The sequence below is a fragment of the Varanus komodoensis genome, unplaced genomic scaffold, assembly GCF_004798865.1.
Source record: "Varanus komodoensis strain SLA01 unplaced genomic scaffold, ASM479886v1 scaffold3, whole genome shotgun sequence".
Taxonomy (NCBI): domain Eukaryota; kingdom Metazoa; phylum Chordata; class Lepidosauria; order Squamata; family Varanidae; genus Varanus; species Varanus komodoensis.
Window position 1 is genome coordinate 26,012,615 of NW_025335761.1, and position 17,125 is coordinate 26,029,739.

The 17,125-nt window shown below is 41.4% G+C and overlaps 1 protein-coding gene across 5 annotated transcripts in view; it reads left to right on the plus strand.

Annotated features, from left to right (window-relative positions):
- DPH6 (diphthamine biosynthesis 6) overlaps window positions 1–17,125 on the plus strand; it is a 267,666-nt gene that overhangs the window by 118,188 nt on the left and 132,353 nt on the right. For all 5 annotated transcript variants that reach the window (XM_044436301.1, XM_044436302.1, XM_044436306.1 and 2 more), the window contains 2 exons: window positions 9,436–9,580; window positions 11,741–11,872. In XM_044436301.1, coding sequence (XP_044292236.1) covers window positions 9,436–9,580; window positions 11,741–11,872 — 277 coding nt within the window. The remainder of the gene's footprint in view (window positions 1–9,435; window positions 9,581–11,740; window positions 11,873–17,125) is intronic.

The window sequence follows — 17,125 nt, forward strand, 5'->3', positions numbered from 1 at the left end:
ATGAGGTAAATGAGATAAAACCATGCTTATTCTTCATGAGCAAGGCTTGTTCTTCTAAATGCAATAACAAGGCTGGAAGAGCCCCTTTCAGTGAGCAAAGTGCCACCCGTGGTTCTGAGGATCCAGCCTATCTAATCTTTCAACTATAATCTTTCAACTAATCTTTCAACCATAGTTGCATTATATAGGCACTGCTCTGCTAATTCATAACATGGAAACTGTGCAATATAATGCAATTTACTATAATATTCTTGTGCCTCATCCTATACCACATTGGAAGCTAAACTATATTACTATTTCTCCTGCTGAATACATGTCTGTTGGGATACAAGAGGTTTTCCCAGACACCTTGTAATAGTTTATGAAACCTCTGGGACAACCTCTCACTTTTCAATGAAGGGCATCTACTTAGATGGTTCTTGCTTCTTTTGCAGTTTAGCGTTCAGTTTTAATGCCAGTTTCTCTTGCAGTGCAAATTGCTTGCATGGTACTCCTTGTCCTCCTGTTTGAATGATGGTGTTGGCTTATCTTTAATGCACATAGACCGTATTGGCTCTCTAGCTGTCATACTAATGATTGGCCCTCAAATTATGATTCTGTAAACAATACACATCAGGGATAAATCCAGTCTGTTATTTTTCAAACCTGTAAAGCAAACACAATTGTGCAAAGTGTGGAGAGATGCACAGAAAGTAGGCCTGAACCTGCAGAAGAGTGAAACTGAGTACTTTGAAACAGCAGGCCACTGGAATCAGTTCTCATAATTCATGATAATTATAACAGAAATCCTATCTGGGCTGACCACATTAAACAAAAATGGTATTTGTTGAGTGCACTGCATGTTGAATTCAGTGTTCAAACATGTCATCCTCCTCAGTTATGTTTCACAGGTGTTAATTTTATATTCTCTCAATTGAATATTTTATAATCATTCCACAATTTTGGCTAGCATGCCTTCGTATAATAATATGCTTCTGCTCTCTTTTGCTGCACTGTAATGCATTTTCTTCAGATAAATCTCTTCATGTTTAACTACAAAGGCTCACTGGAAATTTGTTTTAGATTGTTTCTGGCAGCACAATGAGCCCTTGTGCCTCAGGGAGAATAACATTTTATTCACTGTTCTGGTTTAATACATTACTGCACAACTTCAAGATGCATTTTTGCATAATAATTGGAAAGATTCTCCTAACCCCTTTTCATTAAAAACACACGAATATTATTTTACTTACAAATGTTATATGTATAAAAAACTTTTTTAAAGTATGGGTATTGGCATATCGAGCAAACTTTGTTTTCCAGGTATGTTAAGAACATTATTTCTCTTCTCATTCTCATGGTTTGGTAAAACAAGATCACTATTTTATGATGTCTAGGATCATCAATATTTTAATTATTATGTAAGAATATGACCCATGATCAGAACGTACACTTTCTAAGTTTTTCCTGTGTTTGCTCACATACTGCAAATGGTTCCACAGAATGGCATATTATGTATCTGCCAAATTTGTGTGGATTTGTTAAATTAATTTAAATAGTTTATTTCTTGTCCTTCACTAAGTTCCAAGCGTGGCTTACAAAATTTCAAAAACTTAATTGACCTGTTTTGCATGTAATGGCAATTCCTAAATAGCTGATATTTTGCAGGAATGAGTGGACGTACTGCCTCCCATGTGCTTGCCATTCTGCTTTCAATTAACAACCAGGGAATACTCTGTTCCTGGGTTGTTAAAAATCTGAACACAAAAACTTTGTTTAGGAGCTAAGCACAGAGCTAACCCAATGACAAAATTGGGATAGCTGTTCATAGTCCTGTAAAATATGTTGTTGAAAGACTATAGCTTGTATGTAGTACTAATCCTGTTTAAAGTAGAACCACTGAAATTAATGGAACTTTAGTTTAATTAGATTAAAATAGTTTACAAGCCTCCTTTCCTCCACTTTCCAACAACATGGGTATCTGACATCTATAGCATGGCAGAATATCATTGTATCATGGAAGTTAAACTGGAAACAGCAATAAGAAAGACCTTAGAAGAATCACATTCTTATTTTCTTTCAGTCTCTTGAAGCATGTCTCATTCCCCTCTCCCTCTGTCAAATTTCAAGGATGCTCAGATACATCACACCCTTCCACCATGAGACCATGCGCTTTTTCTAGGTTTTTTCTTTACAGCAAAGAAAAAAGAAAGCTCTTACCTAATTTGCATGTCACAGTAGGTTTTCTGGAGGTGAATGAGCATCTAAGCCATTTTCAATTGCAATTAATAACTCAGGAATGCTACTTTAATAGTAATTTTAATTTTCAAAGTAATTGCTTAAAAATCCAATGTAATTTTTTTGGGAATGTCTAAATAGAGCAGGATTATTTACTACAATAGTATGGAAATCTAATGATTTGCACAGTCAAGCAAACTATGGGTATTTGTGCTTCAAAAAAGAGATAGGATTCCCTTTTTGAGGATAATAGGAAAAACTCTTTTTACAGTCAATAAACTTAAGCTTTACTGAACCCCCTTAATGCATACCTGTTTCTAGGTAAGTAGTGTACACAATAGATAAGGAAACATCTTTACTAAGTAGGAGCTAAACTGATTTGAAGTGTAAGTACTACTTGATGTTTTCTTTTTAAACGTTGGGGCTTTTAAGCTTTCTCATCCAGTGCCATAAAAATACTGCCCAACCAACCAGAATCTAGCCAGATTCACACTTTCAGACAGAACATGAAATGTCCTCCAGAAATTGAAGTGTATCTATCTTTTGGATTGCCACATATTTTGCAGCAGTTGTTTCCATCTGTGTGGCTGCTTGGTGCCAGGTCCCCTAGCTGTTCACTTCCCCAAGCAATCATAGTCAGTCAGAGGCTGCATAATGAATGTATAATGGTGTTACGATGCCACACACCTAATCTATAGTGAAGGTCACCTTTCCTACTATGATTCTGAATGGGTGAGCATTTTTGTCCTAATCATATTATCCCCCTCCCCCAAAACTTGAAAGGGATGGCATTATTTTGGGGGTGACAAAAGCCATGGCACAGATGCCTACTAAATGATTTGATTTTATTCTCTTGACTTGTATATGCTGAAAGATGTATCTTGTGAGCTTCATACCTTGTGAGCTTACATGATCAAGCATGGAAAACCATGAAACTCCAGATCAGGATCAGAAAAAGGATAGTTCTGATATTTCTTTTTCTCCTGATCACAGAAAATGAGATGGGTAATAGTTTTGGGGGAAGGACATGTTTTTGTGTGACTTCTGCTGGAACTATGGCATTTCACATGCTTATATATCTCAAGATGGTGATGTGACTTATTAAATGTATATCTAATTCATAAAACATTTATTCCCATAAAGATGAATAAATGCCCTATAAGAAACAAAACAGATCTTTCAAGTACAACAAATCAAAGTTGATTTTTAAATGCTGATAATATATGAGAATGTGTCTGGCAAGTAATACCAAGTCTTAAGGACTGAAGGAACAGAATCCTGCATATAAGATTTGATTTATCTCTTCTTAAAACAAATCATTTCCATCCAGCTTCTTAAGAGCATGAAATCTTCTGTTAATCTCCATAGGATCAGAGTTGCTTACAATTTTTGACACCCTGCTTTGTAAAACAAATTCTTTTAAAAAAAGTGAGAGTGAGATTTGCATCTAAATTGTACAGAATAGCTTAAAAACATTACCTGAGCTATTAATCTCTTCCAAAGTGTCAGTGAGAGTTGGGCCGAGCAGTATGGGAAAGCAACATTGTTCTTGACCTAGTTAGTGTCTCTAAAATGTTGGTATGATGCATACAGTGATTACCATCTTTACATTAATTGTAAAGTATTTGCCTATGTATGTGATAACAGAAACACTGGGTGGGTTCACACATTGTGCTAAACTATTTTGACAGGGAATCATGGTAAGATGCTTGTTCTGAGAACAGCTTTCAGTGGGCCTAACAAATTGGGGTTGTTTGGGGTTGTTTCCCCTTCCATTACCCTCAGTCCTTCAGACCATTCCCAAGAGTATACCACCACTGAAACAGCCCTTTCTCTACTCTCTACAATAAGTGAAAGCCATTTTCCCTTGTGTTCTCTCTTCCCAATTCCTTTTTGAGATTACATTACAAAAACTCCAAAGAGTCTGCCATTCACTGTTTGTCATACCTGTGATGAGATTGGTCACCCATGTTCAGGCAGCACAACAGGCCAGCTTAGATCAAGTTACCCCTAGAACAGCCCATGGGGAAAAACTACCCTTCAGGAAGTTGCCTCACTGTCATATTTAATTACCCACAATAAGTTGTTGTGTCATGTGAGCAAGTCTTTGCCTCATTCACTTCAAGATACTGAAATTCTTTTAATTTACAAAGGCGTAACTCGCTGCAGCCTTTCCTCAGGAACAAGTAAAATATTTCCTCACCATTTTCTCTTTAAAGAAATTAAGTTTCATGCATCCTATAGTTCCTCTTCACTCCTCCACCATTTCTGCCTTCCTTCCATTTTTTGAAAGAGGAAAAAACCTCTTATATGTTCATTTCTTGATTCCCCATCCAAGTAATATCTATCTCAAGTGTCTATTCACAGTGTAAAAAGCTGCATGTGGTCTCCCTCAAAATGTTGTTTTAACAGGAAAGGTGATCAAGGCAGAAAACAAGTGGCAAAGAGATTATCAGAGCCTTTTTCTTCCAACTTCAGAGTTTCAAGCTCTGTTCTATTCTGAGAACTGCTCAGTGGGAGAAATGCTGTCAGTTTCAGATTTTTGTAACAACAAGCCTTCTTTGCCGAGGAAATGAAGATCTCTGACAAGCTAGACACTGAAGCTGCTAATTATGGTTGTTCTTTTTAAGGTGTACATGAAACTTGAGGCATGTAGCAAAATCAGGTTCTTTATTCCAAGAAGTTTACAGGGCCCAATCCTGAATGTGCATACAACCATATTTTTGACTACTGTTAAAAAAAGGGTGACAATATAAGAAAACTCTCCATATTTTTATTAATTTCTGTTATGGGAAAATGGTTATGGAAATTAAGAGGGACATTGCAAGATATAACTGTATTCCTAGATTAGCAAGGAGAAAACTGATTGTCAAATCATAGTTTTCATCTATACATCTTCATGAGAAAATCCTTCTAATAGGAATATAAGCATTTTGTAGAATGATGCAAGCCCTGAAGTAGGAATCTAATAAAGTGTTGCCAAGAAATTTTTACTTGGTCCTATGCAGACAAACACACAAAGGTTTTATTTGAAGAAAGTAGGTTTTTCCTGTGCACAACCTGCTTTGTGTGACAGCCTCTAAGGACGAAGATAAATTGACTTTGTTCTCGGGCTGCAAACAATGAGTATACAGACAGTTCTACCTATGCCGGGACAGATGTGCCTAAGGTGATTAAGAGTTCCAGGCCTAAAGCTCTTCAAGAGATTTTCACTGATGGAAGTGGTACACTGATTGATCTCCTATACTGTTGAAGTAATTTAGTGTCTAATTTTTATAAAGGAAGCATGGCAACTTCTCCCAAATGCGGCTGTCACTAAGGCACAATCCATCCCCCTTTCTCTTTTTTAGTTTTTTATGATGAAATTATTAAACTTCTATAAGTTTTAGTAGAAATCTGATAAAGACTTTCTTTAAAATAAGGTTATTTGTTTGGAAAGACAGTATGACCCATGGGTGAGAGATTTGCACTATAATCACTTAAAGATCAAGTGTGGAATCTTAGACAAATTACTGTCTTTCAGCATTAGTTCTCATCTGTTAAATTAATTTAGACCAAGAAAGCTACAGTTGCTTACCTGTGGAACTCTTCTATATCGAAAAATGTTTTCCGTGTGACATGTAAGAAGGGTAATGAGGGTTTCAGAGAGCAAATTCCAGACAGCACTGGTGTCAGCTGGAACATGAACTGATAGCTTCATGCAGATGGAAGAATTAGAGAGATAGTTGTTCAATAGTTGTTATTGAAACCGATTAAACAACTGGCATCATCACATTAATTATTAATTTCTTCCTACTCTGATTAGCTCTTTCTCTGAGAATCTGACTTTTGTCACATGCTTTTCATCAACACTCACTTAAATTTCCTCTACTAACTTAGATTTCCTAAGGTTCTCAGAGAATTATAACAGTATCATGAGTCAAAGGTAAGGCTATACCAAATAGGCAGGAATAGGATTTAGGCAAAAAAAAGGGGGGTGTGGGTATTGGTGGGACAGTCAAATCTCGTGTTCTAGTTCTTGTTCTTGTTAGATATCTTTCACAACCAGTCTGCCCCATTCTGGTGCAATAAATTTTCCCCTTCAGTTGTGCTTAAAGTTCTAGCACCAACCTTAGCCACTATTAGATACCACCATTAATTCAGACCAGGATTTACCTTAACTTAGGATTGGTTAGAGGTATAAGTTAGTGTTAACTACAGCTCAAGTCAGAGACAGGATTGACCTGAGTTGTAGTTAAATTTGGGTGGCTGGGATGATACAATCCAGAAATCGGAAGGGATTCAGAGAGAGACTTGAATGTGCATGAAACTGGCTCTTTGTTCCTTAATTGTGGTTAACAGGGAGCAAGCTGCTCAATATATAAACAATGATTGTTTTAAAGGTATTGTTTTTCCAGCAGCTGTTTAGCTTAGAAAAATGATTGAGTGAGGGGAGACATGACAAAGCTGTGCAAAATTATACACAGCATGAAGAAAACAGATAGGGAGACGTTTTTTTCTCTCTCATAATAGGAGATCCAGAGGACATCCGATGAAACTTATTGGTGGATGATTCAGGGCAGATAAAAGGAAGTATTTCTTCTCATAGTACATGGTTAAACTGTGGGATTCACTGCCACAGGATTTTATGACAACCACCAGCTTGGATAGCTTTAAAAGGGGATTAGATAAGGAGAATGGAGGATAAGGTTATGAATGTCTGTTGGTCATAAATAGTTATATATGTTATATATTAACTTCAGAATCAACTACAGTAACTCTCCATGTTACAGTTACTGGGAATGCAAGTGGAGGGTTTTGTTACCCTGCTGACCTACTTGTGGTCTTTCCAGAGTGTTAGACTACAGGGGTTTTTGATCTGATTCGGCATGGCTCTTCTTATGTTCAGTAAATGGGGATAGGAGTTAGATAAACTGAGTGGCAACAACAAAAAGATCTGAGGTTATCAGTTTGAAAATTCTGGAGCTTATAAAAAGTACTCAGAAAGAGAGCTGTGAAAAGGGAAGGAGAATTAACATCTCCCCTTCCCGATGCAGTTGGATTCTTGCAGAACTATTAATAAAATGGATAGAGCTCAGAAGTGTCACTGCAATGCTTAAAACTGAGAACATTGCATTGCTAAGGGTATGATAATGTTCCTCCTTTGCCGTACCTAGGTTTTCTGCTTTTCCCATCTTACCATTGCTTTTCCCACCATACCATTGCTTTTTACTTTGAACAAAGCTCGGCAGCTTTGTTCAAATTAGCCTGTATAGTCTTACCTTGACAATTTGTTACCTACTCTGCTGTGCTCCCCTCTTTGAGAGCTGAAACAGACAGGGAAATTGGAAGGACTGTACAAATTCGATAGCCACACTGGTAAAAGTCTGATAACAATAATAACAAAAAATTACAAATACAATCATACAATTTCCTGAGTTTGAAAATGTGGAAATAGTGGTGAACCAGTGAGTGTCACTGGGCCACTGGTTGGAATAATTTTCATTGGCTGAGCCATGAGGAAGATGCTAAGAGTGGCAAGTGTTTTTGTTGCTCTTTCCAAGTGCCTTGCTAGCCAACCTCGGCAACCCAAGTGTTAAACAACTACTAGAACGAACATGGTTGTCAGGATGGCTTGTTACCAAAAAATAAGGTACCATACAAGAAGTGGTCTGGATTTAAATGACATGACAACCTACTGTGGCTAGTTGTTTACCTGGACTTCTAAAAGGCTTGACAAAGTCCTTCACCAAAGACTCCTGAGCAAACTTAGCATTCATGGAATCCATGCATATTGGGGATTGGGGGGTTAGTCATTTTATGGATCAATAATTGATTGAAGAACAGAAAGCAGAAAGTGGGAATAAATAGTAATCTCTCTCAATGGAGGGATGTAAACAATGGGGGTCTCAGAGTGTTCTGTATTAGGGCCAAAGCTTTTCAAACCATTCATAAATGATTTGGAATTAGGGGTGAGTACCAAAGTGGTCAAGTTTGCTAATGATGTCAAACTATTTAGGGTGATTAAAAGATACTGTGATGAGCTCTAAAGGAATATCTCCAAGCTTGGAGAATGGACATCAGAATGGCAGATGTATGTAGTTCAATGTAAAGTAATGTGTGTTAAGGCAAAACCCCCAACTTCAAGTGTAGACTGATGTGATCTGACTCAGCAAAAATGGAATCTTGGGGTTGTGCTGGACAGCTTGATTAAAATGTCAATCCAGTGCACAGCAGCTGCTGTGAAGAAGACAGGCTCTGTGTTAGGCATAATTAGGAAGGAACAGAACATAAATCTGCCAAGATCATACACTCTTATGCAGATCTTTGGTGACTTAGAATATTGAGTACAGTTCTGGTTGCCTTACCTGAAAAGGGCACAGATTGTGCTTGCTTACAATTTACCTTCCATATTTTCACACTTTCCTTGATCTTTTAGTCTCAAATCCAGATAGTATGCCTAAGGTTGCCCTATTTGTCCTATTTCTGTATGTAAGGTGTAAGCAAGCACAAGTTGTGACAATGTGCAATGTCTGATCTGCTGTCTTTCTGAATCAAACAAATGTAGATTTATCAAGTCTACCATACTTTGGGGGGAAAACGGTATCTGGTACACACTATGTAGCCCTTAGAAATTGGCTGGTGATCTTTGGACCACAATCTACTTTTGCCCACCCATACTATGGATGTCATTGAATCCATATGATGACTCATTATGTTGTGCCTATGGGAAGGATGATGATCATACAACAGTCACACTTTCCTGCCTGTGAAAAATGCCTGATCCACACCAGAAGAGGGCAGCAGATAGTGGCAGGTTCTTGTTTTGTTCGGCTGGTTCAGAAAATATTTTTGTACTTTTGTGTTGAATGAAATAGATTGGCATTGTTGAATGTTTAAGGCCACATTTATGTCACTTTGTTTTCTCCACTACTATGAACATGATGAATGTTCCCATGTGTAGTATTGATTTGCATTGTTTTATCAATATACTGATTCTCTGTTAATTGTACTAAGTAAATGAAATCATTACATTATGCTGTTCACTTACTTTGCAATCCAGTTGTATGTTTGCAAGGTCCATTGATTGTCAAGGGACTCAATTCTGGTCCCTTACAAACATGTTCTTGCCTCCATACCTTGATCTTACCCTAAATAATAACATCCTCCTTTAATAAGATACTTATCTAAGGATGATAATTTTGAGGTAAGCCATGTTGCAACATTTATTTCAATCAGGTGCAGTATTGTGGTGAAATCCTGCCTGGGAGCTGTTCTTGTGGGCGAACATCATTTGAAGATAACACCTGGCCTCCATCAAATGAGGAAAAGGAAACCCCTTGCATCACCTGGTACACTGCTAGGCCTGCCTTTGTGACATCTAGTGAGTTTTCTGCTTTCCTTAATTACCAGGAATAAACAGGGTTATATCTACTGATATACTGTTGGGAAAATCTGAAAAGTGGGCATTGTTCCACTAGCAGTTGGCCAACCACTGGCAGAACAACTGGTGCAAATGACGCCTAGCATAATTAATGCAGTGTCTTCCAAGAGTGGAATCAAAGATTTGGATCTGACACTTGAGCAAAATGGAAAACAGGGTTTCTGTTGGATACAACCCAGTATATCTATTTCTGTTTTCCATATAATCCACTTTTATCTTAAAGTAAGTATATAGAAGGAAAGGCTTTATTTTTATCACTACCAGCAAAACACTGAATTTTTAATAAAATCTAAAAGCCCACCAGCAACATACTAACTCTGTGTTTAAAGTGTAACTTTTTCCCTAGTTAGGATTGGCAGTCAAAGTCTTTTGACTTTTTGTTTTACTTCATTGTACCTTTAGAATTTTATTAGCGATGTAAGCATATTTCTTAGCTCAGGGGTAAGTTCAAGGCTCTCACTCTTGGACTCTAATGACTCTCTCCTGCATGGATGGAAGATTTATGCATATAATTCCCATTAGTATTAATAACTATTACAGCTTTCCAGTGTTGATCTCCTCCCCAATGATGTCCCTTTGCCTCTTTAAATTTGAGCTATAGGGCTGCAGCTCTTATTTATCTGCATGAATTGGAACTACTTCCCACAAAAAGGCACTCTATTCTAAGGTGTCCTATTTGTTTCAATAAAGCACTGCATAGAAAAGTATTATGTATGCTAAGGGAACTAGAACAAAGATGCTCTTTTCTTTTATACCCTGCTTAAAGTCCAAGGTGGGCTTCCTAGACCCGTGGAACGCTCTTCTTGTTGTTTATATCACAGCTGATTCTCTAGCTAGTGCACTTGGACTCAGAGCCACTGATACCAAAATACTTTTGTTATTTTGAACTGTTAGCTTAAACTAATAATTTAAATTCAGTGCCCTAAGTATCAGTGCTGCTGATATAGCATAAATTATGGTTTGCAGTGATGTGCAGGCATGGAAGTTTGTACACGGCAGTCAGGATTACTTCAGGCACTTGGGCTTTCCTGCTGCTATTTTCCCTTTGCTTCCTTCTCTGTCCCTATGAAAAGGTGTTCCTAAGGTAAAGGGCACCCTTGGGGATGTCTGTTGTGTGGCACTGTGATGTGACGGCAGATTGAGAGGGTAATCAGGGAGCCCCTTGTACAAAAGGAAGTGGTTTCCATTTATGCTAGGTAACAACTAAATCCAAGGTCATAACTGGAGCATTTGTTTGCTGTGTAAAAGCAGTTTGTTAGCTGTATCCATCATTAGCTAAGACTGTGCTTGTCACTTACTTAATTTGGGGTGGGCGGAACAGGAAGTATACAACACAAACAGAATAACAGCATGTTTCAAGAAGTGGCAAAATTCTAAAATAATGTTGGGTTAGATCCAACAAAAACTTCCTGTGAGTGGAAGGACTCCCATCTGTGGGAGGCTTTGGATCCAGCCAAGCTTCTCCTCTGGCTGAACAAGCAGGGAGGCAATCGTCTCTGGCTTTCCATCCTCCTTGCAGTCCCTGCGTCTCCTGAAAATCTGCTTCAGCATTTCAGGGGATCCTCTGACGCAGCTGGGGAGAGGGAGAACAGCAAAAATGTCTTTCTTCTTTTGCTGCCAGTGGGAGTGATCTCCATTTGGGGATGTATCCAATGGCAAAAGGAAGCATTGGGTCTGGCCACTATCTGTATGATTTCTAGAGGATTTGTGAGTCCAAAATGGAGAAGGGGGCAGTTGTTGCAGGAATAAAAGTTGCAGAATGAATAAAGTCCTTTCAGGCTGAAATGAATAAAATAATGTATTATGTAGATGGGAATCTTTGTACAGTCATAGCCTAATCCTAAGTCATATTTACTTTGATTTTAACTGATTTATTTTGTAGCAAATGGACTTCTGAGTAACATATTATGGTTGCTAATTGTTTCATACATTATTGTATAATATTATGAAATTCTCTTTTTAAAGTTTTGTTCTTTCAAAAAGTTGGTCCAGTAGCTTTGTTTAATCTAAAATAGCAAGTTTTGGGTTTTGATAGATAAAACTTTATAATAACTTTTTTACCCTATTGGCTCATGTTTATTTTTGGTTTTATTTTTACAGATAAGACATTTGAACACTCAGGGAAGTCTCTAAAAGGTTACCAGTGGATTGCAGACATCAGTGCTCATTTTCATCCATCAGAAAACAGAAGTGTGCAAGAATCTGCTAAAGATGTCTTTTTGTCACTTCAATGTGAGTTTCCGGGTATTGAAAAACGTTATATAGCATATCCTACAGGTATAATTAGGGCTGCTGTTATAATCAGTAATCAGTGTGATGCATTCAATTAAAAGTTCTGAATGCATTTTAAAAGCACTGGTTACTTGCCCTTTGCAGGCTCCCTATGCAGCAGCCATGGAGACTAGGGGCTCTCAAGAGAGTAAGCCATCTGGCTTGGGAATTGGGATTGATAACCAGAACACACTGGGATTAGGAGTTAAGTGTGATTTGTTCCCAGTATCCAACACATGCCTCAATGCTGCCACTTCTTAGGATTGATTGCTGTAGAAACTTGCAGGGCCTCACTTGAAGGTATGAGATCACTGCTATTTGGTGAGAATTTTTGCCTCGTCCCTGAGAGAAGAATGGTTATGCACCCTTTTGCTGAAGTTAGTGGGGATACCTAGGCATTCTCACATACCTCCTTGCCTCCCAGGAATGGGACTAGCTTTTGTACACTTGACAGCCTATGAAGCAGAGGGAAAGACTGACTGTATAAAACCCACAGCAAAGGGTCTTTTGACCATGGTGTCCAAACAACTAGTGTTCCAGGAACAATCAGCCTGATTAAAGGGACATTGATAAAATCTGCCATTTCTTGTTTATTGATCATCTGCATCTCTATTTTATCCTCGTGCTTATTCAATAAGAGGTGCATTATCTTTGTTCCTATGTTCTCTTGATCTAAAGTGAGGTACCTTGTCTGGACCAGGTCTCTGGGGTTAAAACAGCTGGTTTTGAGGGCCAGGACCTTCTGCTTGTAATATTCTTTAGCAGCAGACATCTGCCCATCTCTAGCTGAAAGAATTTTGGTTCCTACAAGGAGCCAGCCCCTTCTCGTTCTGACATGTCTTCTGAGGTAACTTAGGTGTCTCCTTCAATATTCTTAGACCTTTTGGCATAAGAAGGAGCAATCTTTATCTTTGCTGTTCTCCTCAGACCCTCCCTTGATGTACTCAAGAAGCCAAGCAACTGTCCTGCATTATGCTAATTTTAATCAAATTTAAAGTGCATTTAATTAATTGCATTGATAATATATGTGGGTAGCCCTGTTTCTGAACAGTCTAATCAATTACTGCAAAGGTTTGTTGGATTAACTATCTCAGAATCCTCTATCTTGAAAATCATTATGTGAAAAGTGTTATATTTAACCCTGAATGTTTGGTAACAAGTGCTTACAAAATTGACATATGTAAATAATTTTAGAGCATTTCTCATTCTGTTAGTTTTAAAAAACAGTGGGATTTGCTTTCATACCTTTATCTTTCACTGGGTGCACTCTCTGTTGTGTGTGCTTTCTGCTAGCTAAACTGTCTTTATCACCATAATTTTAAATTAAGTTCTCCAGAAAGCTGTTGCTATGGTACATTTTGGCATCTAGGATTAGGTCAGTGGCTTTAAATCTCATTTATGTACTTAATGCAAGGAAAGAATTGCTGTCTTGGGAATTGTGGTCGCTGGATTTCTTACTATCAAACCCTTACAAGATATTGGCATATAAAACAAAATGCTTCCATTTTGTTCTGCATATTTCCTCATTTTTACACTTTTAAATAAAGAAATGTTTATGCAGGCATCTTTTTCATTCATAAAAATGGAAATTGCTCTCTGAGGCTGCAATGGGTGAGCTTGTATTCTTGTTCACGAATACTTTTGATGTATTGGCTCATAAAATCTTAACATTTGGCTTGTGCAGCTGAGTTCATGACTGAATACAGAATGATAAGGAAGTGCTAGCCATTTTGCAAAGCAAAAGATGGCATGCTTTCCAAAGGACCCTTAAGCTACTTCCCAACAGCCTGGAAATCAGCAAGGAGGATGCCATCAGACTTGTAGGTAAAGGCAGCAATGTTCTGCATAAATCTTCTGGGCATAATATGTAAAATAAAGCAATGGGGCTCTCTAACATTTACTTAGTTCTTGTTATATTTCCATGGGCCCCAGCCAATGCAAGCATTCATGTCTTTGCCATTCTTTCCATTAGCATGAAATGAAAAGTAGCGGTTTTGTTTCTAGCCAGAGGCTATGAAACCTGCTGTTTTTTTGGCAGGTTACTTACATTTAAACTATTGTTTTCCATTACTGGTATTTTTGTTTCAGGTAATACTTGTATTTCCTGTAGATATTTATTTTGCTTTCTGAGCAGGGGGTGGGGACAGTGACTCAATTTTGGTCTTGTTGTCTGGAGGAACGACTACAGAGTTCTTTGTCAAAACATTACTGAGACCCTTCAGCTAGGTATTACATATGTTAGAACCTTTCCCTGGAACAACCATACTTGCTGCTCATTCATGCTTCCAGCCTGTTCTGTATCCTGTTGTGAAGATGGAAGAAACAAAAGCCTTGTTGTAGGGCTAATTGCTTTAATGTTCTTTAAAAAACCTTGTGCTTTGCAATGGAAATCTGCAAGGGTAAACACATATATGGTACTTTTTCTTGGCTGTCTAGTCAAGGTACTTCAAAGGGGGAGAGAAGGAGACTGCAGTGTCACCAGGATACGGATCCTGGTTTGTTCAGTCCCTTCGCCCGTGGCTCTGGCCACCCCTGCATGTGGCACGGCTACCATGGCTGCAACGGAGACCGCTGACGGAGCGTCTCCCTACCTGGGGGAACGCCGGTCCCCAGCAGCGCCCGCAGGCCCTGAGAATCTGCAACAGAGCCAGCAGGATCATCGCTCCCCCCATCCGCGGGAACCGAGGGGGATCGGCACAGCCACTAGAGGTCTCCCTGCTCTCCAGAGCTCTACGATCTTCAGCTCTCTGCCGACGGGGAGGCCCTGCCTAGCCAATTTTGACTTGGCTTCATTGGAGGCCCTCACTTCCCGCGTCAGGTCTAGGCCCAGGCCTCAGGTCTCTAGGAATAGGCTTACGAGGGCGCAACGTGCACGGAGCCTCTCTTCCTCTAGCGACTCCGCTCCCAGAGAGTGTCGTTGCAAATATTCTCCCACCTCACTGGCAGCGCCCAGGAGGCATCAACAAGGCTGAGGCTGAGGCAGCCAGCAGGAGCGCTCCAGGACCACGTGGCACTCAGATCCCACCAGCAGGAAGCAGGGTTCTCATGGATCGGATTACAGCACTGCAGCTCCTCACCTTTGTCAGATCTCACCTAGTGGCGAGTCGAGCAGCGCCTCCAGATATGAAGACAGGCAGCAAAGGCCCAATGGGCACCGCTGGCACAGCGAGGACTCTGCAAGTGATGTGGTCTACCCCAGCCCCCCCCCCGCCAGCCCCACCACTCCCACAGCCCTGCTTTGCACCGCAAACGCACACATGCCGCCCATCCGGACAGGAGCACCCACAATCATCGGTCTGTATCACAGGATTCAGGTCAGAGCCGCTCCCCTGCCTCAGGACGCCTCCACTCCCTTGTAACCCCAATCCACTCCCCAGAGGGGCAGGCCTGGGACCAGGATCTCTCCTTTTCACCTGTCAAGGGGAGTAATTTCTCTGATAAGGTGCTCCGCATGGCCGAGGACTTAAACTTCCATCTGCCAGCCCCCTGAGCCTGAGGCAGACCCATGCTGTGATGCACTTGCCTCTGGGGACACCACCACAGTGTCCATCCCAGTCATGCCTGCCCTGCTGTGCACAGCAGTCCTGGAAGGCCCCGTCTGGCCCTCTGGCCACAAGTGGTAGCTGGAGGCAGCCACCTTCCTCTTCCTGTGCACCAAATGGGGTCAGCCCACGATCGACCTCTTCGCTACCCCGAACAACATGAAGTGCAGGCTGTTCTGCTCCCGAACAGGACACGGCAGGGCATCCCTGGGGGATGCATTCCTACACAGTTGGGAGGGGGACCTCTTCTACACCTTTCCCCCTTTTCCCCTGATCACCAAAGTAGTGGCCAAAATCCAGAGGGAGGGAACCAGCTGCATCCTGATTACCCCCGGTGGCTGAGACAGCCCTGGTTCCCTCTCTTCCCTCGCCTGTCAGGGAAGACCTTCTACCACCTGCCCTTCAGTCCAGCCTCCTCTCCCAGGACCAGGGCAGGGTCCTGCACCCTGACCTCAGGTCCTTGCACCTAACAGCCTGGAAAATACCCCTCTGACAGAACGCTATGGCTCCCTAGCTCAGACTGTCGCCACCGTGCTATTGGCTGCCCTCAAACCCTCCACTCGCCGCTTCTACGAGGCTAAGTGGAAAACCTTCTCGGCTTCCACTCCAGCACAGGGCCTTGACCCCTCCCTAGCCTCCATGGAACACATCCTGGAGTACCTGCAATCCCGCTTCGCAGCGGGTCTCTGCTCCTCCTCCATTAGGGTTCACCTAGTGCCCATCTCCCACTTTCACCTCCCTGTACAAGGGTCCTCTGTATTTGCCCATGCCCTGGCATGCCGCTTCCTCAGGGGCCTCTGCAACCTTGCCCCACCAACCTGGCCCCACTCCCCCTCTTGGAGCCTCTCTGTAGTCCTGCAGGCCCTCACGAAGAGGCCCTTTGAACCGATGGCCACAACGGACCTTAGCCTCCTGTCCTGGAAGATTGCCTTCCTGGTGGCCATCACAGCAGCCCAATGTGCCAGGGAGCTAGCAGCCCTTCGGATTGACGCTCCCTTCACGATGTTCCACAGGGTCAAGGTCGGACTTCGTCCAGACCCAAGCTTTGTCCCAAAGGTGATATCTTCATTCCACCTGAACCAGGATATCATCCTGCCTGCCTTCTTTCCCAACCCGTCCACCCCCATTGAGGCCACCCTGCATCTACTAGATGTCAGAAGGGCCCTCGCCTACTACAGGTCCAGGACTGAGACCATCTGCCACTCAGAGCGCTTTGAGGGCCCCAAAGCTGGGGAGGCTGTCTCCAGCCAGAGACTATCAAAATGGGTCTCCAGCTCCCATCACCTTCGTCTATGAGATGGCTAAGATCCCAATGACTGGACAGCCACATGTGCATTCCACGTGCGCCCAGGCCACATCCACTGCTCTACTGGCTGGCATTCCCTTTCAGGAAATCTGCAGGGCAGCGACATGGTCCACACCATCAGCCTTCGTGCGCCACTACCAGCTAGACGTCCATGCCAGACAGGACTGCACTTTTGGAAGGGCCGTCCTCTCATCTATACTGCAGTGACGATAGCCTCCCTCCTCCTGAGGGGCTTGCTAATCGCCCCATTGGTGTGTGATTTGTGTGGAGACCATGAAGAAGAAAGGCAGGTTGCTTACATGTAACTGTCATTCTTCGAGTGGTCATCCGTGCATGCACACAACCCGCCCTCCGCCCCGCTGGCTA